Source organism: Dasypus novemcinctus, chromosome 15 (assembly GCF_030445035.2).
Source record: "Dasypus novemcinctus isolate mDasNov1 chromosome 15, mDasNov1.1.hap2, whole genome shotgun sequence".
Lineage (NCBI taxonomy): Eukaryota > Metazoa > Chordata > Mammalia > Cingulata > Dasypodidae > Dasypus > Dasypus novemcinctus.
Window position 1 is genome coordinate 31,771,394 of NC_080687.1, and position 27,045 is coordinate 31,798,438.

The window sequence follows — 27,045 nt, forward strand, 5'->3', positions numbered from 1 at the left end:
TTCACTTTAGAGATAACTTTATTAAAAACTATCATTCCGCAATTATACATTAAAAAATAATAATTGCATGGTGTGCTATAGAGACATTGGGAGAGCAAACATTTTTATTACCCAGTGACTGACTTAACAATAGTTCCTTTTACCACACAAGTAGAAAGAAGCTATGAAATCTGATACACATAGTCTCCTCAATCTTTCAGACCAACATGATGTATCTGGGAAAATCTCTGCCTGGGTTGAGGCAAATTTGAGTAACTACCTTCTATCTCATAATTTTGTGTATCTGTTTGTGTTATTTATATATGTATTTGCCCTTACAGTAGACACTGTTAAGTTAGACCTAGATGGTTCAGGGTCTTCTTTAAAGTAACTGTCTACTGGAAATTGCCTTAGCACTTCCAAATCTTTATTTGAGGATATTATGTACTCCTCTGTTTTTTTTTCATAGCTTTGTACAACTTAATATTCAGGCTAGGAAAACTGGAAATTTCCTCCAGGTCAAACAACTCCCTAAATCTATCTACAAATTTATTTTCTTTCTCCAACCTGAATTTCATGACCCAGAGGATGACGGTAGTTTCTTTACACAGATAGTCAAAGGTAATGAGGAGTTCTTCCAGGAAAGGATGAGCATAGACAACATCTGCTGCCAGGATATAGTCAAAATTGTTTGAAGATCTAGGGAAGTTCTTATCTAAATCAACTCCCCAGGAAAGTTCTTTAACCTGAGGTGGGTGCTTGCATTTCATTTTGGTGTTTCGGGAAATATTATATTTCAGGTTTCCAAGTAATTCAGGTAAATCTGTAGCAGTCACATGAGCACCTATGAAACAAAAAACAGTAGAAAAGGTAATACTCATGGAATAAGATAAAACAATCAAGTTTCAAGCATACATGCCTTCTACAATTCTGCACATTGCTAGTGCTAAAGAAAAGACTAACCAACTGCTCAGTAAACCCAGAAGGGGAATTCTTTTCAAAATGGATGGTATGGCAACTATTTGTTTCTCCTTAAAAGAAATTTTTTTTAAGATTTGTTTTTATTTCCCTCCCCCCCTCCCCCGTTGTCTGTTCTCTGTGTCTATTTGCTGCGTCTTCTTCTTTGTCCGCTTCTATTGTTGTCAGTGGCACGGGAATCTGTGTCTCTTTTTGTTGTGTCATCTTGTGTCATTTCTCCGTGTGTGCGGCACCATTCCTGGGCAGGCTGCACTTTCTTTCGTGCTGGGTGGCTCTCCTTACAGGGCGCACTCCTTGCGCGTGGGGCTCCCCTACGCCGGGGACACCCCTGCGTGGCACAGCACTCCCTGCACACATCAGCACTGCACATGGGCCAGCTCCACACGGGTCAAGGAGGCCCAGGGTTTGAACCACGGACCTCCCATGTGGTAGACGGATACCCTAACCACTGGGCCAAGTCCACTTCCCTAAAAGAAATTTTTAAAAACTTAAAGAATCTTAAGATTCCCAGGGTAATTTGGTGCTCCGTTACATTTTTGTGTTCTGGATTTTGGCTTGTTGTTTTGTTGTTTTCTATTTATCTACATGCTAGGAGAAAAGTAATCAAGAGAAAGGGAAATTCAAAATATTTGGTATCCTCATTTGGACAATCAAAGTCACTGATGAAAGATAAATAGGTACTTCCCCAAAAGATTTCTAATCCTCACTAGAGTGACAAAATAGAGTATATGATACAGCATATCTACAGTTGAAAGGGAAATTCTCGAATGTGAGAGGTGAAGGGAGGAAAGGAGATTTTCAGTGGCATTATGTTGAAATTGACTAAGTTTTCACCTAGACTATCATACATCAGAATCTTTCCAGCAAAAGATGTTTAAAACCTAGTCACAACATGCATATAGTGCTCATAAACTCAAAGATCATAGATGCAGAGCAGAATGCTCAGATGAGGAACATATAAACAATTTCTAAGTTAAAAGAAAATAGTCATGGCTCATTTTATGGAAGAAATTAGAAGGACCAAACTTGTGAAAATTAATTAATACCCAATAAAACTCACTCAGTATAAAATTTTAGCAGCTGCAAAGCCTGAAAACAACCTGCAAATAAATCAAGGCTTGGCCAATTCCACAGCATCAGAGAAGAACAAATTAGAATAAAGAATGGGAAAGTAAAACTAGAAGAAGGATCTAGTTCAGTTCAGACCAAGTTAGAACTTATTTCTTAGCCACAATGGCATCCTCTTCCTATTGATTATATTTTGTGAAAATATTAAAATGGAAGGGAAACATAAATATCACCCTAGTAGAATCACAGAAATATGAACATGAACATTCTAGTGGGGGGGGCAGGGTCCATCATTTTCATCAAAGTTTTTAAAGTCCCAAGATAAGGAAGGAATACCCCCTGGCCACACTGATTATAAACTTTATTCTTAAGAATTTTGAGTCTTGAAAGGTAAACACCACCATTTCAGAATACTAAGTTTTCCGTGTTTTGATATTTCTTTAAAGTTATACAAGAAGCTGCAGGGATCGATTCTTTTCAATAAAAATTATGACTTTTGAAAATGCAAATTCTCTCTTAAATCATGCAGCATTCAGAAATAGTTCAGATAGCACCCCTGATGCTATCTATACTAAATGGAATAATCACTTTTAAAGCAATATTAGGAAAGAGAAATTTTTAAAAAATATATGTATATATAGGGAGGGCTTTCAAGGGTCCTGTGTTCTCCTAGTGTTTAGAAAGTTTCAAACTGCTAAATCTTGAATTCCTCTCAAGATCATAGAGTGTCAGGTGTGCACTTCTGCAGATCAAGGAAATCAAGACAGATCTGGGTAGTGCACATCACAGAAGGCAGTTAAATTAAAGCAATGAAACATAATAAAAAAAAGATTGGACTGAAACAGGCTTAGGCATACATAGGGACAATTCCACATTTAGATAGGAAAGAAGATGTTGGTGAGCGAATGAGCAATCATAAAAGAAGAATGGAGGGGAGTGAATGTGGCTCAAGTAGTTGAGTGCCAGCTTCCCACATGGGAGATCCCGTGTTCAGTCCCCAGTGCCTCCTGAAAACAAAAACAAAAAACAAGCAAAAACAGATGAAGAGTCAACTTAGGGGAGGCGATATGACTCACTGATTGAGTGCCAGCTTCCCACACGCAAGGTCTCAGGTTCAATCCCTAGCCCCAGTACCTCAAAAAAATAAAATAAAAATAAAAAGAAGAAAAATGGAAATGAAGAGAGAAAATAAATCCAAGGACAAACATCTAAAATAAGAAACAGATGATAGAGTGTGTATGATTTCTAATAACATCTTCTCTATGTATCCTTATTCTAACAGGTACTTTTTCATAAAAGCATAGGACTTCAAAACCCAAAAAGAATATATAGCTATATAAAAGCTACAGGGGAATAAATGGGATGGGCATTGCCCATCAAAGAGTGTCGCAACTGCAAGCATGACAGTTCCATCCATCTGCCCCATGGGATCTAAGCCCCCTCTCAAGTAGAAACAGAGTGGGCATCACCATCCCAAAATCCTCAAGATAGGGAATAAACAATGGACTAAAGTAGACGTATTATCATTCCATTATAGACTTATCATTATTCTAGCAATGGAAGAACTTTTATGATTGATGTAAAGGCAGTAGCAATTAGAGGTTCTGAAGGATGGGAGAGGGAAGAATAGGTGTAATATGGGGGCATTTTTGGGACATTGGATTTGTCCTTCATGACACTGTCCTTCATTACAGATACAGGCCATTATATATTTTGTCATAACCTACAAAATTGTGTGGGACAGAGTGTAAACTATAATGTAAACTGTCATCCACACTTAGTGGCAATGCTTCAATACGTGTTCATCAATTTTAACAAATGTACCACACTAATGAAGGATGAGGTTAATTTGGGAAAGTGTGGGAGGGGGGAGGGTTGGTGCATATGGGAATCCCCTATGTTTTTTATGTAGCATTTGTGTAATCTAAAGCTTCTTTAAAAATAAAAAAATAAAGTGCATCAGAATCAGCAGCAATAGAGTCTCTCTCTATCTGGTATTTTACACATCTCTTCTAGCAACCAGAATGCTTAGGTACAGCTGCTATTTAGAATATTTCATTTAAGATTTGTGACATAGCCCTCCACAGAAAGAATTAACACAACTTCAACTGAAAATTCTGAAGGAAGCCATTACGATGACTTTAAAATTGGTAGGTTTTCTCTTTTTTTTTCTATTTTTATTTAAATGTTACATTCAAAAAATATGAGGTCCCCATATACCCCCACCCCCTCACCCCACTCCTCTCACAGCAACAACCTCTTTCATCATCATGGCACATTCATTGCATTTAATGAATACATTTTGGAGCACTGCTGCACCACATGGATAATGGTTTACATTGTAGTTTAGACCCTCCCCCAGTGCGCCCAGTGGGCCATGGCAGGACATAAAATGTCCAGCATCTGTCCCTGCAGTACCACACAGGACAACTCCAAGTCCTGAAAATGCCCCCACATCATATCTCTTCTTCCCTCTCCTTACCCTCAGCAGGTAGCTGCTGAGGGTAAGTTTCCTTGATTAAGCCTATTCAAATGGTTAAAAGGTTAAAAATAGGCCCAGGCCACAGTTCACTGGATAGCAAAAGTAACTAATGATATTTGATCATTAAATCCTCTGGCCCCATTCAATCAAAAATGCCTACTTACCAAGTAAACTTGCCACAATAGAGACTAGTCCTGTTCCAGCTCCAATTTCAATTACATTTTTGTCAACCACATTATATTGCTCTGCATTTGTTTCCAGAAAATAGCACAGAACAAGGGCCTATGAAAGTTTAAAAAAAAAAAAAGGAAAAAGTGGTACTAGGCAAGTAATAACAGAAAGTAAAATTAAACTGTTAAATAAATATCTTACTAATGCTACTATGTGTATATGTGCACATATGAAAATATATGTGTATCTGCCTGTATGCATGTATCTCACCTCAAACAATTATCAATAGAAAATATATCCTTCAATAGGTTCAACACGTAGGCTAGAACAAGTCCTTAAGGACGGTAGGGAGAATAAGAGAGAACTAAAAATACAAACTTCAGTAGCTTATGTCTGATCATCTTTAAAGGAAGAAATTTCTGATGATGATAATAATGATTTCAAAGAAGTGTATGGGATCAAGTCAGGTAGTGGTGGGGTCTGCTGCCTTTCTAGGACAGCTGGTAAGGGAGTGGTAGCCTTTTGAAATACTCTGCATATTGAGACTCATACAGATTTTATTTACACAAATGGAGCCAATTAAATGAGAAATAAAATTTTTTACTATTCTAAATTTCTTTTAAAAAACTGAAAGTATAAAGAACATTCTTTGTTAATCCTACCAGTTTTGATAAAGTCGGAACTAGATTAGTGAAAGCAATTTCTCACTTGTAGGATTTCTAAATTTTAGTGTTGTTTGATGTCACAAAATAGAACTTTGTAGCCTATTTTATTCTTCCAAATAATACATAATAATAAACAAAACTGAAATGTAGCAAATTTTATAAGAAATTATACCGATGACCAAACAACAGCACCATAACAATCCATAGTTTCAGTAATCCGAATCTCATGACCAACAAAGTGAAAACTTTCCCAGGGTGTTGTTGTTATCAGACTTGGAGTAAAACATCTTGCCATGATCTCTGTGACCACTTGTTTGTCTTCAAAGTCTTCTCTGTTCTCTGAAAGGAAAATAAAAGGCACAGATTATATTAATAAAACCATGAAAAAGGAGAGGAAATGCAGTATTTTTACTGATTCTAATTTACTTTTGAATATTCACTGACTTTAGATGCAATGGAATGGTAGTGTAAACTATTTGAAAATGGCTCATAATTAAAGCTTACACTTCATACATCAGAATGGCAACATCTTCCTGACTTCAACTGATGTTGAAATCACCACAATCCATTTCTGCAAATGGTACATGAAACAAATTATAATTGATATACTTTTATAAAGTAATGTATTTTAAGGACCAGCAATCTAATTGTCAGGAATAAGAGAGATTTATGGTGGAATATAAGATCCCAACTACGTGTATTGGCTACACAGCGCAATTCTAGTTATTTGAGTAATGTATAGTAAGTAATATATTCTTCATGGCCCATTTTTATCCAGGCAAAAGATATTTCATACCATCCAACAATACACTCTTATTTTATTTTATTATTACTTGTTTTATATTATTATTGGGTTACTCGTGGCATTTCAACATCTATAATATTACATACGTTTAAGTAACATTAATTACCAATTACGGAGCCCACATTTAGCATAACTGACCATGCTAAATACACTGTATATATCATTCCATTTTTGCAAAAATCTTGTTAGGTAGGTATTATTATTGCTCTTTTACAGATAATATAACTAAGACTTGGAAAGCTTTACTAACTCGATAAATGTCACACAACAGCCAAATTTTGAGCTCCTTTTTTGGTTGTTACAAAGCCCTCTCTCTAAAGTATTAAAAAGCTATGATGTAGGACATCATCAACATGGCAACATAAGACATAGCCTGAAAAAGCATCCCCAGAGATTTAGCCAACAAAAGGACAAATGCCACTTGCTTAGAATTCCAGAGGATAGTAGAGGCTGGAGAAGAATGCAACAAATCCTGAAGTGAAGAAACAAAATTATCAGGTAGGAAAATTTCGTCCTGGACTGCTAGTTGGTTGCCATTTCCCTCGGCCTCACTCAGTCCCGTGCAGCTTGGGACCACACAAAAGAAGCATGGCCTGGGTCCCTCCCACCATGGACAGAGACCATAGAGTGACACACAGCAGAAAGTTAGAATCGCATGCATAGCCAGGCACAGGGACCTAAGTCCACAGAGACCTAGGGCAGAAAACAAGCCGTTAAGGAGTGCTGCATACAAAAGGACCCCCAGGGTGAAAGGGAGATAGAGAGGGAGAGAAAGCAAGAAAGAGATTCTGATAGAACTGCTGGCAAGAATTGTTGTACCCTCACTCAATCCAGTTTCAGTGAGCAGGACCACCTAATTGGAAAGCAGACATTTCTAAAGTGATCCACCTTTCTGGATTGAGCCCCTGTGGAGAAAAAAAAAAAAAAAAAAAAGCAGAGGCAGAAACGCCTCACAGAGAAAAAAAAAGGGGGGAGGGGAGGGCAGATTAAAAGCAACTGCTGTAAAATAGGATGGGTCCCAAAGCTGAAGAGTGTAACAGAAATGGAGCACTGAGTAAGGGAGAGAATTTAAACAAATCATACGATCTGGGGAAGAACACAGAATTTATTTAGGTCTTCTTGGATTTTGTAAGCAATGTTTTTGTCATTTTCTGTGTTCAAGTCTTTTACACCCTTGGTTAAATTCAGCCCTAGATATTTAATTCTTTTAGTTGCTATTGCAAATGGAATTTTTACCTTGATTTCTTCCTCAGATTATTCATAAATAATATATAGAAACACTACTGACCTTTGCATGTGAATCTTGTACCCCACCACTTGCTGAATTATATTATTAGCTCTAGTAGATCTGTTGTCAGTTTTTAGGGACTTTATATAGGATCATGTCATCTGCAAATAGTGAAAGTTTTACTTCTTCCTTTCCAATTTGGATGCCTTTATTTCTTTTTCTTGCCAAACTGCTCTGGCTTGAACTTCCAGTACAATGCCGAATAACAGTGGTGACAGTGGACATCCTTTTCTTATTCCAGATCTTAGAAGGAAAGCTGTCAGTCTTTAACCACTGAGTATGATGTTACTGTGGGCTTTTCATACATTTCCTTTATTATGTTGAATAAGTTTCCCTCTATTCCTATTTCTTTGAAGTGTTTTTAATCAAGAAAGTATGCTGGATACTGTCAAATTCCTTTTCTGTGTCAATGAAGATGATTATGTGTTTTTCCTCTTGTTTTGTTAATGTGGTATATTACATTAATTGATTTTCTTATGGTGAACTAGTCTTGCATAAATGGGATAAAATCCACTTGATCACGGTTTTAAATTCTTTTGATATGCTTTTGGATTTGATTGCAAGGATTTTGTTGAGGGTTTTTGCATATATAGTCATAAGAGAAAATGGTCCATAGTTTTATTTTCTTGTAGTTTCTTTATCTGGCTTTGGTATTAGGGTGATACCGGCGTCATAGAGTGGGTTATGTATTGTTCCCTCTTCTTCAATTTTTTTGAAAAGTTTGAACAGGATTGGTATTAATTCTTCTTGGAATGATTGTTAGAATTCACCTGTGAATTCATATGGTCTTTGGCTTTTCTTTTTGGGGAAGTTTTTGATGACTGATTCAATATCTTTACTTATAATTGGTCCGTTGAGGCCTTCTATTTCTTCTAAAGTCAGTTTAGGTTGTTCATGTGATTCTAGGAATTTTTCCATTATCTAGGTTGTCTAATTTTTTGGCATACAGTTGTTCATAGTACACTTCTACGATTCTGTGACAGTTTGAAATTTTTTATGAATTCCAGAAAAGATCATGTCCTTAAACTAATCTATTCCTGTGGGTGTGGGGTCCTTTGATTGCATTAAGACATCTTTTGATTAAATCATTTGTTGAGATTGCTTTTGATTGAACTACATCGGTGAGGTGTGACTGAAGGTAGGTTCCACTCTCTTGCTGGGGTCTTATATGAACTGAGAACTGGAAGCAGAAACACAGAGAGAAAGAAAGTCACCATTTAATCCTGCAATGTGAAAGAGGTCTCCAGGATCAGCTGCAGCTGAGAGAGGGGCTGGAGGCTGGAATCAGCAGAGAAGCTGAAAGAGACAGGCCCAGAAAAATATAAGCCCTATGCCTAATTGCCCACAGCTGAGCTAAAGTTAAAGATGGGCCTGAAGGGGAAGGCAGGGACCTCAGCAGAGATCAGTTGCCACCTTGCCTTGCCATGTGCCAAGACTCCAGGATCTGCCAGCAGCCAACCTTTGGTGAGAAAGCATCTCTGATGGTGCCTTGATTTGGACATTTCACACCCTCAGAACCATAAGATTTTCCCCAAATAAATTCCCTTTGAAAGCCAACTCATTTCAGGTAATTTTGTATTGGCAGCCTTTAGCAAACTAATACAGATTCCCTTCATTTCTGTGGGGTCAGTGAGATGTTCCATGTCTCATCTGATTTGTGTGTGTGTGTGTGTCTTTTCTCTTTTTTTCTCTGTTAGCCTAGCTAAGGGTTTGTCAATTTTATTGATGTTTTCAGAAAACTAACTTTCAGATTTTTTAATTCTAATGTTTTTTTATTCTCAATTTCATTCATTTCTGCTCTAATCTTTGTTATTTCTTTCCTTCTGTGTGGGCTTGCTATTTTAAGCTTGCTACTTTGAGTTAGCAACCCACGAGGACCGGGCGGGCTTCCACGGCTCGGCGGTGAGCCCCTAGGCCAGCGCGTAGGCCTAGGTTCTCCAGGTGTGGGGGACGCGCGGTAAAAACCACAGAGACAGCCTGTGAGAGTGAGCTAGTCTACTTTATTGCGGAAATACACTTGATTATATAGGGTCGGGTCAAGGGAGGGGTAGGAACGGGGGCGGATTAACTACGGGGCGGTAGTGGATAGGTGGAGCTGTGCAGGCAGCTATGAGGTAGGCGGTGAAGGATAGCAACGGCTGGAAAAGGGAGATAACAAAGGCTAGGAGGAGGGGTGAAGGGAGGCAGCAACACTTCTGCTTGCACTGGGCTTAATTTATTGTTCTTTTTCTGGTTCCTCCAGGTGTGCAGTTAGGTTTTTGGTTTTAGCTCATCTTTTTAAATGTATGCATTTAGAGCTATAAATTTCCCTTTCAGCACTGCCTTCATTGCATCCCACACACTTTGATATGTTCTCAGTTTCATTTGTCTCAGGATAGTTCCTGATTTCCTTTGTAATTTCTTCTGATTCTTTAAGAAATTGTTATTTAAATTCCATATATTTGTGGATTTTCAAGTTTTCTGCCTGTTTTGATATCCAGCTTCATTCCATTATGGTCAGAGAAGATACTTTATATAATTTCAATCCTTCAAAGTTTATAAAGACATACTTTGTGAGCCAATACATGGTCTATCCTGGAGAACGATCCAAGTGCACTTCAGAAGAATGGATATCCTGCTGTTTTAAGGTGCATCATTCTTTATGTGTCTGTTAGGTTGAGTTTATTTATCATATTATTTAAGTTCTTTGTTTCCTTATTGATCTTCCATCTAAATGTTCATCTATTGATGAAAGCGGTGTATTGCCGTTTCCAAATTTTATTGGAGAGGTATCTATTTCTCCCTTCAGTTTTGCAAGGGTTTGACTCGTGTATTCATCAACTGATAGATTTTTTTAAATGTGGTATAAACACACAATGGCATATTATTCAGTTGTAAAAAGGAATGAAGTCCTGATGCATGCAACAACATAAATGAACCATGAGGATATTATGTTGAATGAAATACACGGGACACAGAAGGACAAATATTGTATGATCTCAGACTCACAGAGTTAGGACCTAGAATATAGGTTATAAGGGGATAGATTGGGGGTAAATGGTGGGGAACTGAGGCTTAATTTGTACAGAATTTTTATTTAGGTTTATTGTAAAGGTTCAGAAATGGATGGTGGTGATGGAGGCACATTAGCGTGAGTATAATTAACAGTACTGAATTATATATGTGAATGTGGTTGAAAGGGGAAGTTTTGGGCTGTCTATGTTACCTGAATAAAAGTTAGAAGATAAAACATAGGATTGTATAACACAGTAAACCCTATTGTGGATGATGGACTGGAGTTAATAGTACAAGTATAAGAATGTTCTTGCATGAATTATAACAAATGTATGACACTAATACAAGGTGTTAATAATAGGATGGTATAGGGGGAAATACTCCTAATGCAAATTATGGACTATACTTAATAGTACTATTTTAATATGTTTTCATCAATTGTAACAGAGGTATCACACTAATGAAAAGTGTCAACAATAGGGAGATATATGGAAATTCTGAAATTTTTTAAATGATTCTTCTGTCAACCTACAACTTGTCTAATTTTTTAAAAAGCTATGATGTAATATAAAAACCTATCTCTAAGAATTCACAAATGAAGAAAGAAATACATTACTCATCACTCTCTAAGCATTTTTTGTTTGTTTGTCTTGTTTTGTTTTGTTTTGGTACTATGGCCAGGGATTGAACCATTGAACCCTGGACCTTGCATGTGGGAAGCCAGCACTCAACCACCACACCAAATTGGCTCCTCTGAGTTGGTCTTCTCATCTGTTTGCCTGTTATTTGCTTTTTGTTTTTTAGGAGGCATGGGGGACTGAACCCTGGACCCTCCCATGTGGGAAGCAGGTGCTGACCTGCTTGAGCCACATTCATTCCCCTTGCTAAGCTTCTATTCCCTTATTTATAAAATGTGAAAGATAAAGAGCCTATGTCAAACTATGTTAGGAGAACTAAATAATGTTTACAAAATAAATATTATTACATTGGTCTCAATAAATTATTATTTTAGTTATTATTATGTTTGATCATGAAACTGAAAGACAAAACAAGATTACCATATAATCAAATGCTGGGTTGTATAGTATGTATTTGAAAATACATTAGACAAAAAAAGAAGAGGAAAGAACAACTGTGGCAGAGGTTAATCAGGTATAACTTCATAAAAGAAGTATGTCTTAGGTTCAACCTTTGATCTAGTACATTATTTGCATTGATAGAGATGCTACTTTTTGCTCACACTAATCCTTAAAATTCATTGATCCTTCAAGTCTTGCTGCTGCTCTCCCAGTTCTGGCTAGTCTTGCCAACTGTTTCCACTAACCCAGCACTAAAGAATCCATGCTTAGTTCTCTCCCAGAGAGAACACAGAAAATAAAGAACAAATTTTGAGTACCAGGAGGGAAAGCCAAGTGTGATGGTTAGGCTCATGTGTCAACTTGGCCAGGAAATGGGGCCTGGTTGCTTGGTCAAGCAAGCACAGACCTAATTGTTACTGGGAGGAAATTTTGTGGACTTAAATCATTAGTAAGCTGATTCCATCAATAAGTGATTACATCTACAGTCAACTGAGGAGATTGCCTTCAACAAGGAGAGACATCTCATGCAATCAGTTGAAGGCCTTAAAAGGAGAAGTGATGATTTCAGCAGTCAAATGAGAGAATTTCCATCTCTATTTTAGCCAGCCAGTTTTTCTGGAGAATTCATAAAAAACTTTCATTGGAGTTCCCAGCTTGCAGTCTACCCCAGGGAATTTGAACTCAGTCATCCCCACAGTCACATGAGACAATTTTATAAAATCTCAAAATATTTACAGATATATCCTGTCAATTCTGTTTCCCTAAAGAACCCTGACTAAAACACCAAGAAAAGGAGAAATGGTTTGTAATTTCTTAAAAGAGGAAGAGGTGAGGTAGCAAAGATTTATTTTAAAAACTTATGCCAGGGAAACAAGATGTGACTCAATTGCTTAGGCACTCACCTACCACATGGGAGGTCCCAGGTTTGGGTCCTTGTGCCTCCTTAAAGACAAGCAGATGCCACCTCCCACCGCAGTGAGTTTGACACCACCCCCACCGCAACAAGCAGAGACAACAAGACAGCAGAGACCACACCCCAAAAGAGCAGATGTGGCTCAGCCCATTGGGCACTCCACTCTCAAGTGGGAGGTCCTGGGTTCAGTTCCTGGTGCCTCCTGGAAAAGGCAAGCAAACTATCTGGGGAAGGGGGGTATAAATAAAGAAATATAAAGTAAATTCAATAAATCTTTTTTAAAAAACAAAAAACCTTAAGCCAGAACAACCTTTCAATAAAAGCCTACTGTGTGCCAGGCACGTGCTAGATGATAGGACTAGAACAGTTAGGTAGACAGACATGGTCCTTGCCCTTAGGAAAATTAGAAATGCATAAACATAATTTATCTGAACTTCAGCAATGTATATGATATCTCATGGCATCCTCATGGAGAAATACTGGATTGGATGCAAGTTAATTTTTCCATAGTGGCCCCAAAGCACTTGGATGTGATGCCCACAAAAATATACCATTCTAATAAATGGTATGTTCTCAGTTTTGCCCTGTTCAATATTTTTCTTAAGGGTTTGACTGATGATATAAAGTATGGTCAAATTTTCAGATGATACAAATCTGATGGGGACAACAAGTATGCTAGATAACTAAATGTGATACAAAGAATCTTAATAGGCTATAACAATGGGCTAGTCTTACCAATATGAAATTTAATAAAGATTAAAGACCACATTAAGGCTGAGTTTAACAGCAGTAAATGTAGAGGGGAAGGATACATAGATTTAATTGGCCACAAGCTCAATATGGGTTATAAGCATAATATGACTATCAAAAAAGCTAGTATACCTAAGTCATATTAATGATAAAATTTCTAAAATCAGGGAGGTAAAAGCTCTGTTCTTTTATACCAGCCAGATCATAAGTGCAACACTGTATTCAGTTTTTGAAGCCCTATTTTATCAGGCCACTGAGAACTAGAACAACTGGGATGTGAGAAATCTTGAAATTTAGCCAAATGAGGACAGTTTGGGGAAAACAACATTTTCATCATAAAGAAGAAAAGACTTGAAAGAACACAAGAGTTGTTTTAAGAAATGTGAAGGACTAGAAAATAAAAGAGATGGGGGGGGTGTCTGTGTTTATGTGTATGTGTGTATTTGCATGCGTATGTGTCTCTAGAGAGAATTTGAATACATGGAAAAAGTTACATTGAAGCACATTTTTTTCTAAAAATCATACCTTTCCAAATATGGAATAGTTTGCCTCAGAAAACAGTAAGCAATTAGCCTCCAGAAGTATTCAGCCAAAAACTGGCAGACTACTTTTCCAAAGGTGTTAGGGACACATCAGATTGCTGTTTGGTCTAGATTGACTAGAAGCACTGTACAACCAAACTTCTGTGATTCAATGAAATTACATAGCATCATATAGAGAAGTGCTATCAAAGAAATACTGCATGCTGAGGAAATACAGAAGAGAAACCCCATGAAGCAAAAAAAAAAAAAAAAAAAAAAGGACACCAGTGGTGGAGATAACAAAGACTTTGGAAGGAAAGAAAATGAATGAGAGCAAGATCCGTAAGTAAGCTTAGGGGATAGGGGCCAGAGAACAAGATAAGGAATTCATTCAGTTATTCTTTTAACAAATATCCACTGAGTATTTATTATGGTCTATGCATTGTCTAGTGACTGGGAATTAAAATTTCAAAGATAGAATCCCTGCTCTAGTGAAGCTTCCAGAGCTTCTGTATAGACAGAGACATGCAAACAAACTATTACAATGCATATGATAATTGCTAAAATGGAGGTGAAAGGAAAATAAAATGGAAGCACAGAAAAAAGATCACCATATCAGCCTATGGAATTCAGAAGAAATTTCACAGATAGGATATCTTTAAGTTGAGATTTGAAAGACAGCAAGTGTAAAACAGGAAAATAAAGTCTAGGAGAAAGAAGAGAATTTACATATGTAGATCCATGAAAGGTAATAAGAGAGAAGATATAATATATCCTATATAATGTTATTATATTTTGAGTGTTATCTTTCTTTTATATGTAATATCTAATAGTATAATTTGTAATACATATTATATAATTTTAAATAGTTCAATTGTTGGAGGTGAGTGATAGATGAGACAGCAGGTAAATATGTACTGAGCTTTACCTGATATCTCATACTAAGGAGTTTCAGTTTTATGTTGTAGGCATTAGAGGTGCAAATGAAGAATTATAAGTATGAGTGATTGGGTAGTGATGTGGAGAATAGAGACTGGAGGAAAGAAAATTGTGTAATGATTAAGAGAGTAAGTCACCCATTTATTCAACAAATATTTACTAAGGGCCTGCCATGCCATCACTGGCCTAGGTGCTGGCAATAGAGCAGTGAACAAAACAAGACAGGCAATACCTCTCCTGTTGTGTAGCTTACATTCTAGTAAACAAAAGTAATTTCAGATAGTGCCACGAAGGAAATAAAATAGGGATGAAATGGAGAATGACTGCATGAGGGCTACTTTAGATTAAATGGTGAGGTAAGATCTTTCTAAGGTGGCACTGAAACTAAAATCTATCTGATAAGAAATAGACAATTACGTAAAGAGGCTCCAAAAGGAAGAAAAATGAGTACAAAATCCTTCCCACCAAGAAGTCTGTGTTCACATTCCAAATCTGCCTCTTAACTAGCAAGAAGCTTAAGGGTTTTCTTATCCTTAGATCAAAGATAATAATATCTACGGTCCTCCTAGAGTCATTAGAAGGATTAAATGACACAATTCCTAAAAAGCAGTGATGCAATATTTACCATATTTACCACAAAGGACTCTGTAAAGTTAGTAGTGATAGTCACAATCATTGTTGGTAGTACTGCCATCATTGTCATCTTCACCATCCAGACCAGAAGGTAGAATTCCAGTTAGGAAATTGCTGTAGTAATTCAGGCAAAGACAAAGGTACATGAGCTATGCAGAGGCAGTGTGGATAGGTAAGAGGAAACATAAACCAAAGATATTAGGAGACAAAATCAATAGGACTTGATGAGTGTTAGAACACAGGGGAAAATGAGGATAATTGTAGAGTCCATGTATATATATACTTAAGTGACAAGGGAGATAAACTGTAGGCATTTATTGCACAGAAGGGATACCACTGTGATCTAACAAAGTAAGGTTGTCACTCCAAAGAAAGGACTAGGAGCTTAAGGATGAAGAATGTATCTTTGAACAGCTCCTGTTGAGGAATGATCCAGGACTTCGATGACCTTGTATATTAGGAAACTCTGGCTCCTTTTTGCATGTTCCTCTCCTCTAGTCCCCATACTAGCTTCTCCGTGCGGGGAAAGAGAAGCTACTCATCTGATTAGTGGCTTAACATGCTGACTGACCCATATTTTTTCCTAGCAGGAGGGGTAGCCATGCCTTAAAAAGTCAACTTTCATGCACTCAGGCTTTCTTTCCCCCTGCCTCCGTATGATAGGCTGATCTGAGCAGTCTTGCCTCAGAGAGAACATGACCAAGAGAAGTATCTAGGGCTACGGTACTTGGATTTCTCATCTAGAATAGAATCACACCTTATATCCATTGCACATAATGTTAAATATCTGCCATTCAAACCATGGATTTCAAATTTCTTGTATACATTCTAAGGCTGAAATTACATTCAGTTGTTCCAACTTCATAATTGCAATATTTTTCAGACCAAAACATAAAAGACGATCAGCATAAATGGAAGGAGATTTTATACACTTGAATGGAATGACTTAATAGTGTAAGAATATATATATTCATATATTCATATCCAATACAATATATATCAGAATTCCAACTAAGGTTTTTGAGATACTTGATATAGTTACTCCATACTTATTTCAAAACTTGAATAATACATACCTATGAAAAGAAAACTTTGCAAAGTTGTACAATGTATACAAAGTTGTATAAAGAAGTACAAGGGGTGGGAAAAGACTTGCTCTATTAGATATTTATATATACAACAAAGCAACAGTAATTTTTTTAAAAGTACAGTATTGGTGCAAGAGATAAATGGACCAATGAACAAAATAGAAATAAAAGAGACAATCCATGTAAATATTGATAAAGGGTAAACTAGCACATTATATGGAGAAAAATAAAACTGGCTCCCTATGAAACATCTTTTATAAAAGTGGATTCCAGATGAACTGAAGACCTAAATGTGAAAGGCAATACAATTAAATTAATACTAAATAAGTTTGTGACATGGGGGAGGAGAAAAAAGTCTTAAATAAAACCTGTATCCTTATATTGAAAGTGAAGATTTCTATTCAATGAAGGACATCACAGACAAAATTAAATGAAAGATGACAAATGGGAGAAGATACTCTGCAATGTCTAAAACTGAAAAGAGACTAATATCTAGAATATACGGGAAATCTATATATTCTCCAAATCAACAAGGAAAAAAGAAAATGATCAAAGGGTATGAACTGGCAGATTACAGAAGAAGAAAACAAAAAGCCACAATGCAATATGAAGATGTTCAAATTCAGACAAATGCAAATTAAAGCAACAAGGTATCACTCTACACCCAAAGAACTGGCAAAAATTAGAAAATTGGACAGTGGGTGTTAGTGGGTATGTGGAGCCTCGAGTACTTCTGGTGAGAATAGAGAATGTTGCAGTCATTCTGAAAATCGATCTAACAGTATTTTGTTAAACTAAATATAAAAATATATTATGATCCAGGTATCCTGTGCCTGTGTATACTTCCCAACAAGTCCATAAGCGGATATGTAGGAGAATATTTATCAAATGTTGCTGATTGCTGGGGGCAGGGGAGGAGTTGGCCCCTTGACAGAGATGAAAGGAAAACAAAGAGATGAAAAATTTATATTCTTCAGCAAAAGCCACCTTTTCTAATATATTTCAGTATACTTTAAGTTCCTTAAACAATTTCATGCATTCAAATTTAGTTAAAGCCCTAGAACTAAATAATCTTGGTAATATGTTTTATTTGAACTTTAATTTCATTATATTCTCTTTCCTTGCTTAGATTAAGGGGAAAGTGCAACATTTGCTGGGAATGTTCTTTAGGGAAAAGTAGAGAACATTAATTGCTTCCTTGACCTTTAGCTGAATTTGTCCTCTAGGGCCTCCTTGCACACTCCTTGTAAATGCAGCACTTCTTTGACAAGTCACCTAAGATATTAGGAATTAATAGATGTTAGAGAACACTAAATCCCAGGAGCATCTCCTAAAGTTCCAATCTTTGATATATAAACGTTGCCAGTGAATATTTACTGATATAATCTGATATCTCTGACTTTGCACTTTCTTTTAAAGGTTAGTTGACCAGGTTAGTATTGCTGTCCTAACAGCTAGAGGGTAATACATGAATTCTTGTTTTTTGACTGCATCTTTCTAAATAAACAGAGCTAGTGATTTCTTTTTAAGACTGACCACATCTTTATCTTCATAAGGGAAATGAGATTTTCTAAAAGATATGTTAACTTATAATTGAAAATTATTTGCACCCCCAAAATAAAGGATTTTCAAATAGATTTTATGAAACACTCATAAGCACTATTAATTGCATTCACACTCTAAAAGAGCATGACTCAATTCATCATACATGGTAATCCAAAATTAGCCATCCACCTAGAATGACCACATATCATATGGGAAACATCAGGTTGAATAAAACTTACCTGAAAATGTTTCATTGTTTCATTTTTAAAATCTCTTTTACATTTAAATATTATTATGAATACTACAGGTATTCCATTTTAAGTAACCCTCATAAAAATAATTAGCATATTGACAGCTTGAAACCAAAATTTCCTGAACTTGGTTGTTTAAAATACTTTGTCTAGATATAATGTGTGAGATTTTAAAAGCAATCAAGACACACACATACATGCACCAATTATTTCTGTCTTAAAACTTTGACAGCTCTTTTCCAACATGAACTTCTATTTAAAGATTTTGAGGGAAAAATTCTAAAAATAAATTTTAATTTAAATCAAAAGACATATTTAATTTTAAGTGTTAGTAATATCACAATCATTTTAAGGATGATAATAAGTCTCTTTGAACTGGAATCTAATGGGAAGAGCTGCATTATTATAAGGGCATCCCTGAAGCAGCTTTGTTTTAATAAGAGCAATAAATCTGTTCTCCAAACATAATTTAACCAAACATAACCTGCATGCTTGATTATTTGTGGAATACAGGATTAAATTTTTAGAAGAGTAATGAATTAATAGATACTCTTTGGTTTTTAGTTAAGATTTGAAGAGCAATTTCCTCTGAAAACCAATAGTATTACCATATAATGGAATTCTAATATACATTTCTGAAGAATACGTTTTCCACATATATTGTCCCCTTATGTACCACTCAGGCTCTAAGACAGACAACTGGAACAGGTAACCTTACATAAAATGCTGCATCTTAGTTTCCCTATATAAAAATACAGAAAACTTATAATTTTCTGTACCTTTAGATAAAAGATATCTACCATAATATTAGAATAGTATTTTATTAATGAATTTTAAATTAAAACATAATCAAGAGTTAGAATTACAATAGGTTGCTATCTTGGCTTACCTATTTTAATGCTTTTTTGTATATTATCTTCATTTTATAAATAAGAAATGCCAACACTATTTTCTTGCTGTTAAATCTTTGCTGATAGTGAATAAAATCTACCAGATGCTTTTGTTCTACTGAGAATTAAAGGAGTTTCAAGTATGAAGTGAAAATTAGCAAAATTATAACACATTATGATGATTTTCTTCAGAGGAAAATTCAACAGTGAATTGCCTTCCACTGCTGAATTGCAGCAAGCCTTCAAAATTAGAGGCTCTGTCTATGTTCTTCTCTTTTCTACTTTTAAGATCAATAATAACGATAATAAGTGAAAGAGTCAGAGCACAGAAATATACCAAACAACAACAACAACAACAACCCCATTCCTTTAATAGGTATTACAGTGAATTCAAGTTTCCATCTGAGGTTGTCATTAAAATCTGTCAGCAAAATTTAAAGTAAAAACCCCTCAACTAAATAAAGAGACTGTCATTCAACTGAAATATCTATTCAAAGACGAATGTCATATCTGTCTTAAAAATGTGTAGAGATTCAGAAAAGGGGGGGGACAGATGTTAAAGATATTTTCAGATTAGTAAATGGTCACAGGCTAACCTTGAAAGATATAATTCTGAATGCCTCTGCATTGTCAAGGTCTTGGGTCCTTATGTTCAAACTAATTCCTGAGACAATTCCACAGATATTTTCTGCTGTAGGTCTGCTTAGTTTCAAGAACTGGTCAGATGCTGTAACTCTGATCAAGTAGACCAAACAATACAAAATTTTATGTCTTTACAGAAGAAGAAAAAATTTATCTTTTACTAAAACTGTCCAGGGTGCAAGTGAGGGGAAAAAAATTTAATTGTACTCAAAGTTTGCTGCTGGTATGATGGAGAGAGGAAGGGTGATGGTATGGGAAGCACCACTGGTTGACTGAATCAGGAGAAGCATTAAAAATGTGGAGAATTTTGGGAAATGAGAGATGAGTTTGAGAGATGAGAGAAGGAAGAAAGTATAGGCAAGACAGATGAAAAACCCGCCATGGCATTAGAAGCTTGGTGAGGCTAGTGTACAAGGTGTTTTATGTTGGTAAGTTGTAGAAAATAAGCCTAAAGAAGTAGGTTGGAGGGAAACGGACTTTGGCCCAGTGGTTAGGGCGTCCGTCTACCACATGGGAGGCCCGCGGTTCAAGCCCCGGGCCCCCTTGACCCGTGTGGAGCTGGCCATGCGCAGTGCTGATGCGCGCAAGGAGTGCCGTGCCACGCAAGGGTGTCCCCCGCGTGGGGGAGCCCCACGTGCAAGGAGTGCGCCCGTGAGGAGAGCCGCCCAGCGTGAAAAGAAAGAGCAGCCTGCCCAGGAATGGCGCCGCCCACACTTCCCGTGCCGCTGACGACAACAGAAGCGGACAAAGAAACAAGACGCAGCAAATAGACACCAAGAACAGACAACCAGGGGGAGGGGGGGGAATTAAATAAATAAATCTTTAAAAAAAAAAAAAAAAAAAAAAAAAAAAAGAAGTAGGTTGGGATCAGACTTGGGTGCAATTCTGATCTTTATTCTAAGATAAGGAGGAGTCAGTAAAAGATTTTTAGGACAGGAATTAACATGATCAGATTAGATATTTGAACTTACCTCAGACAGTAGTGTAATAGAAGGGCTAGCTACCTTAAAAGCCAATTTAAAAACAAAACTTTTATTCAGACAAAATGAGACAAGAGTCTATAATAAGACAGCAGCATTGGGTCCAGAAACAAAGATTGAACCTTTGTGCTTTTGAAGCAGTGGTATGCCTCCAAGAGAGCAACAATTGACACTCAAAGTTGACATTCAAACCTGAGTTTTGAAGATATTTGTGGTAGTTATATTAAATAGTTATTTTTATGCAGCATGAAGACAATGTATTAGTCTTATCTAGCAGCTACTTATTCAGGTTACTTTTTAAGCACTTAAATGTATGTTAATAAATGATACTTGTATTAGTAATTATATGCACTAGTTTTTAAAATATATTGCCTCAGACCATCGTTTGATACATTTCTTAAACAACGGTAATATTAGTCAAATTTTCTTTTTCATACATTAAGGCAATATTGTTTATAAAATCTCTATTACTATTGTATTAGTCAGCCAAAGGGGGGCTGATGCAAAGTACCAGAAATCTGTTGGTTTTTATAAAAGATATTTATTTTGGGTAAAAGCTTACAGTTACAAGATCCTAAAGAGTCCAACTCAAGGTACAGTAAGAGGTACTTTCTCACCAAAGTCAGTTGCCACGTGTTGAAGTAAAATGGTTAACCTAGTCTTTCCTTCCTTCTTCCTCTTAAGGCTCCATGAGTCCAGCTTCTTCCAATCTCAGCTGTAAACTGGCATAGGGTTGTTTCTTTCCAGAGTTTCCTCAGCTCAGATGCTCTTTTCTCTTCAGCTGCAAACTATCAAGAAAATAGCTCATTTCTCTTTTTGGAGGTGCAGGATCAAAGTTCTCTTCTCTGCCATGTTTTTGGAGCTCTCTTTCTTCCTATGCCTTCTACTTACTGTGTGTCTTCTTGAGTGAGTGTCCATTTATATATAGCCACCAAGGAAGTGGGGACTTAAACTGAGTTACACCATACTGATGTGGTCAAATCAAAGCCCTAATCTTAACATAATTTAATCAAAGACATCTCAGGTGAATCTAATACAATCAAAGGGTATCAAGCCCAGAGGAACAAACCAGTTTACAAACATAATCTCTCTTTTTGGAATTCATGAGTAATATAAAACTGCCACACTTATTAACCAAAGTCTAAAAATTTATGAAGATCCTCATGAAATATTTTCATGTGATACCTCTGAGCAGTAATTTGTAGTATATCCTGAAAGGAATCAACTGACTGGTGGCCAGGAACACAGGATCATCATCAGTGAGAAAATGGTATTCCAGTCAATAGGCCTAAATTACATTTCATTCATTCATTCACTCATTCAATAATCACTGAATTATTAAGCACCAGAGCACTATGAATACAAAGAGAGACCAATATTTAAATGCTACTATATAAACTTAACTAGGCAATTCAAAAATAGAAAAGAGAGGGCCCTGTGCCTCTAGAGAGCTCAGGAAAAGTTTACCTGATCTTTGATGATTATGAATTTGTCAGTCAAATAAGAGAGGGGAAGGTGTTTTATACACAGGAAATGACATGTACTAAAGCACAATGGCAAAAACAAAATCCCTTCATCAGTTCTCTAATTTAGGAAACTCTAAGAACAAGAATATAAGATCCTTGAGGCATGAGATAAAGCACTCTTTATGCCATGCAAAAACATTTTCTATTTTATCTACAGGAAATATTGAGGCACTGAAATTTAAGTAGAAGACAAATGTGACACAATTTGAAATGTTAGATAATGCAGGCTGTATTGGGGAGAAGAACAGGAGAGGGTAAACAAAGGGAGCTAACCCAGCATGGGAGCAGCCAATTAGAAGACAATTACCACAGTCTAGAGAAGAAATAACAATAGACTTGACTCAAGGCAATTTACAATGGAATTGGGGGTAGGGAAAATAATAGGGAGGTAAATTCAACGGGATGTAATGATGAAGGGTATGAAGGAGAGGAAGGAGACTAGGATAATTCCCGGTTTTTGACTTGGATAGCAGAAAGGATGATTTTGCAATGAATGGAGATAAAAAATACATGTGGAGAGGCAAATGAGCAAAGTAAAATTGTGGGTTTTTAATGCACATTAATTCATGACATAATGTGCCAGGCGTGGAGCATACCACTCAGATTAAAAGAACCTGCTGCCACTAGGATAGCTGACTGACAGTGCCAGCTGCCACACTTTAGGTTCCATGGAGACCAAACTTCCCCCTATTGCTGCCTTTGAAAGCTCACTCCTATTCAATGTAGTACTCCCCATTAGCCTGCCAGAGATGTTCTCTGTGATAGTCTTAGGTTTTCCTAACAAATCTGTTCTCTCTCTCCTTTCACAGGTGTCAGACCTGCATCATAATCTACAGGCTCCTGCCTAGTTCTTTTCCTTTCTTCTTCTTTTACAAACATTTTCCCCAATATATTTCTTACATGTTTAATCCTATTTTATTTTTTTGCTTTGTTTTTTTTTTAATCCCATTCAGGTGTCTGTTTCTCAAAGGATCGCAGCTGACTCAAGACAATATGTAAGATGTCAAGTAAAACAATTAGAGTGACAGATTTGGGAGTCACTGAACCTTGAATTAGGATTAAGTTATCTCAAGGCAACAGGCCTTCAGGAGCACCCCACTATTTTATAACACATTGTTGCATAAGCTAAGAGCTGGAGAATAGCTGTTGACAAGAGGCAGACAACATAGGATATTTAGAATAGTCAATGTGGATGAGGTTTTAGAGAACTTAGATTGCAATATGGCATTAAAAAAAAAAATCCATATACAAAGGAATTTTTTAGCATCTACCATAGTCCTAACTTTAATATTTGTATAAATGACACCTATGATTCTTGGATCTTCATGCCAGTGCTGAAATATGAGAACTGGGCTAAGGGATGATTCTACCCTTTCCACGAGCAAGGTACTATGAATAAAAGAGTTAGTGCAGGAAACATCAATATCCTCCAGGACTTGAGAACTAAGTGTTCCTCTAGTTAGTGGAAGCCTTTCCAACAAAATGTTATCTGACTCTGCTGTAATAAAACATACTTAATTCCATTAGCACTGAACATGTGAACATATTTTAAAGGTTTAATAAGCTACATAGATGATTATGGGGTGTGTTTGTGTTGCAAAATATTTTAATACTAGCTCTGTCTCAATCTTACCTTGAATTTCTTCCTTTTCCTTTGTAATTTGCCAAATTATTGTGTGAACTGTTGAAAGCAAGAATTGGTACTAATGGTAATGATTATGATGTAATTCTATTCATAAACCCAAAAGAAACTGCATCTTCATTCAAATCATCTAAATGGCTGAATTCTCTAAGTGATTACAACTTAAATGTTTAGGGTTGCAAAAATCGCTACAGTAAAACCGTTCATGTTTAAACTACATAGGCTGCCAGCACTGGGCATACACCCAGTTATATTAGCCTAAAAATATGCTCACTGAGGTAGAAGCCACCTGGTACATCTTATAAAAGAAAAAAATCAAGTCTATTGTTCTTAGAAAAGATATGCAGTGTGTAGAAAAGGAACGAGAGATAAAGAAACCCAGATTACATTTGTATTACAACTGTTCTACAAAAACATGGTAATCCTTCAACTCTATGTCAAGAGTGTTATGTCTGCACTTTTTATCCCTAGACAAGGGGGATAGTTATATAATCTAACACAAAGTTGCACTTAATATTTAAACCTATGTATAAACAGTGGGTCAATTCCAAATAATTACACTTGTAGAATTCAAACTTTAGATTCTCTTTGCATTTAGAGGTCAAATTTACATTTTGGATTTGCCTTTAATTTATATATTAGAGGGACCATAAGTAGAGACTAGAAACATGCTTATAGTTTAAATTCATCTTTGCTCTAAACATTGTAAAAATTTGTCATTTTACATAAAAATATTTTTACTTTTCTTAGAATCTTCTCATCTGAAATATATTTAGTGTATAGCTCTTGGGAAATAAATTTATTCTCCTCTGCGGATCACAAAAAACATCTAAATTATTAAAGTCTGTATATTTAATTTATTACCTGTCAAGTTTATCTCTAACATATCATAAGAACAATAGGTATTACAGAAGTAGACATTAAACATTATTAGAGATATTTGAAGATTAGCAAACATAAGCCAAGATATAATATGCAGTAGATAAAAGACCAAGCTTCCTTTAAAATGTTAATAAATACTGCAAAGCTAAGATTTTATATTCTATTGTTTATCTGTTTTAGAATTAGTTAAGTTACATAAAGAAACATTAAATGGTTTACCTTTTTGAGTTTCTTGATCCATTTAGTGAAGATGGCTATATTGTGATGTTTTCTTGATCAATTCTTGAAGACTAGGCAATTAATACATTAAAACATCAAATGATAATAATTAATTCAAAGTGTGTACTGAGTGCTTTTATATTTACCTCATAAAACTTAACTTCGATGTGAAACAAGTATATTAAAATATTAATAAGTCATGATTAAAGAAATACCATTTAATCACAATCTAGTACCATTCTAAATTAGGACAAACCTTCAGTCAGAAATTTTAGAAGCTACTAGAAAAGAATACCTCAGCTAACACGAAGATATCATCTATATTTTGACTAAAATAGAATTTCTAAATTTTAAGAGGTAATGATTAAAACATCATGAGGAAATGGGTTTAATTCCGTGTAGTTAAAACCCTGGTATAAATCTAAAACAAGGTTTCCTTCACAGCAATAGACACAAAATTCAGTTGTTCCCATTGACATATACATTAACTTACACAATGACAAACTGCCTGAATGCCAAATGATCTTTTGAGTAGTTTCTTCCTTAATGATTCCTTATAATCCCAGCAAACATATTTAAAACTGAACGCATTATTTTATTGCCTCTCAAGTAGAGCATATAACGTGAATAAGCTTAAACAAGCTATTATTCAAACTTTGGAAAACAACAATCTGATGTTTTACATTCTCATAAATAATGACTACACTATCCTGAGTTAATATAACACTCCTTTCTTCCAAGTCTCCCAAAACAATTCTCATTGTCACCACATTTTTCTTTATAATATCCCCCAGTTAGAAGACAAACTATTTTCCCAACCATTTACAAATGAAAATAAGCAAGAGGTTAAATTAAGTCACAGAGGTCACATAGCTAAGCGATAGCAAAACTGGTCACAGATTTTGTTCCCAATTTAGTATCTCTTTCATTAAATGAAATAGCCTTTATTATACAAAACTTATTAAATGTTAAGTCTGCACATACCTAAAAGAGTTAGGTGAGTTTCTAGAAGGTTAAAAATGATACTCCACATAACATTTGTTTTCCTGATGAGACTTCCAATAAAAACAGAAAGGATACCACTAAAGCAAACAGTTTACTACTATCCACACTGGCAACAAATCCACACGGGAGGGATTAAGGATCCTGACAGCTGCAGCTGCACAGCCACTGGTAATACAGCAATGAAAGTTTGAAACACCCATAAATAAAGAGGCTGAGGAAAAGCCGGAATATTCCATGTGGGTGTCTCAAAGAAAGAACAGGGCTAGAGCTAAGAGGTGAGTATAAACCACTCCTGCAAGCGAGTGAAGGCTATCTGGGGAAGGCTACTCATTTTCTAATATTGATGCCAAGAATTATTCTAGGGCTCTAAGGCTATGACAGCCTATCAAATAGAGACTGCGTATGTTTCCTACCACCTGCCTGAGAGAGAGGAAGAGAGAGGAGAGAGGGAGGGGGAGAATAGAACTGAAAAAGGCAATAAATGAAATGAAGAACTCAGTAGTTGGGTTTAGTATCAGATGTATATAAATATAAAGATTAATGAATGAGTAAATAATTTTACTGAAAAAGCATATGGTGGTTGTCATTCTAAATAAGTTTTAGGTATACTAACTTGCATTGACTAATGATAAATTTACTTTACTGCTGTTCATTTTAAGGAGGCAGCCTTTTTTTAATAGGTAAAATGGTTCCCTGGATTTTTTATTAGAGAAATTGAAGGTTTACCAAAACATCATATAAAAGAGTTCACAATACAGTTTTCTCTGCTAATAATACTTTGCATTAGTATGAATATTTATTACAATTGATGAAATAATACTATTATAATTATACTATTAACTTGAGTCCATAGTTTCCATTAGAGTACAGTTTGTGTTGTACAGTCCTATATTGCCATTTTTTTCTAGTGATATATACACAACCTAAAATTTCTTTTTAATTGCATTCATATATATAATTCACTGTTATTAATTATAATCACAATGTTATTCTACCATCACCATCTACCATCTACCATTACCAAAACTTTTCCACCACCCAAACAGAAATTCTGTAGCAATTAAGCATTTATTATCACCTATGACCCCTGGAAACCTGCATTCTAGTTTC

General features: G+C 35.9%; 1 protein-coding gene across 2 annotated transcripts; it reads right to left on the minus strand.

Moving 5' to 3' along the window:
* LOC101416123 (putative methyltransferase-like protein 21E) lies at positions 1-26,221 on the minus strand. Of its 2 annotated transcripts, XM_058276448.2 has the most exons (6): positions 25,915-26,221; positions 24,931-25,001; positions 21,279-21,449; positions 5,516-5,682; positions 4,672-4,789; positions 1-823 (listed from the first exon to the last, which is right to left on the minus strand). In XM_058276448.2, exons 4-6 carry the CDS (start codon positions 5,636-5,638, stop codon positions 420-422), a joined length of 645 nt encoding a protein of 214 aa, XP_058132431.1. In that variant the 5' UTR covers positions 5,639-5,682; positions 21,279-21,449; positions 24,931-25,001; positions 25,915-26,221; the 3' UTR covers positions 1-419. The 2 variants fall into 2 exon arrangements, with proteins under 2 accessions (XP_058132431.1, XP_004458435.1); XM_004458378.3 differs by lacking the exon at positions 21,279-21,449.
* Positions 26,222-27,045: the final 824 nt, after the last annotated feature.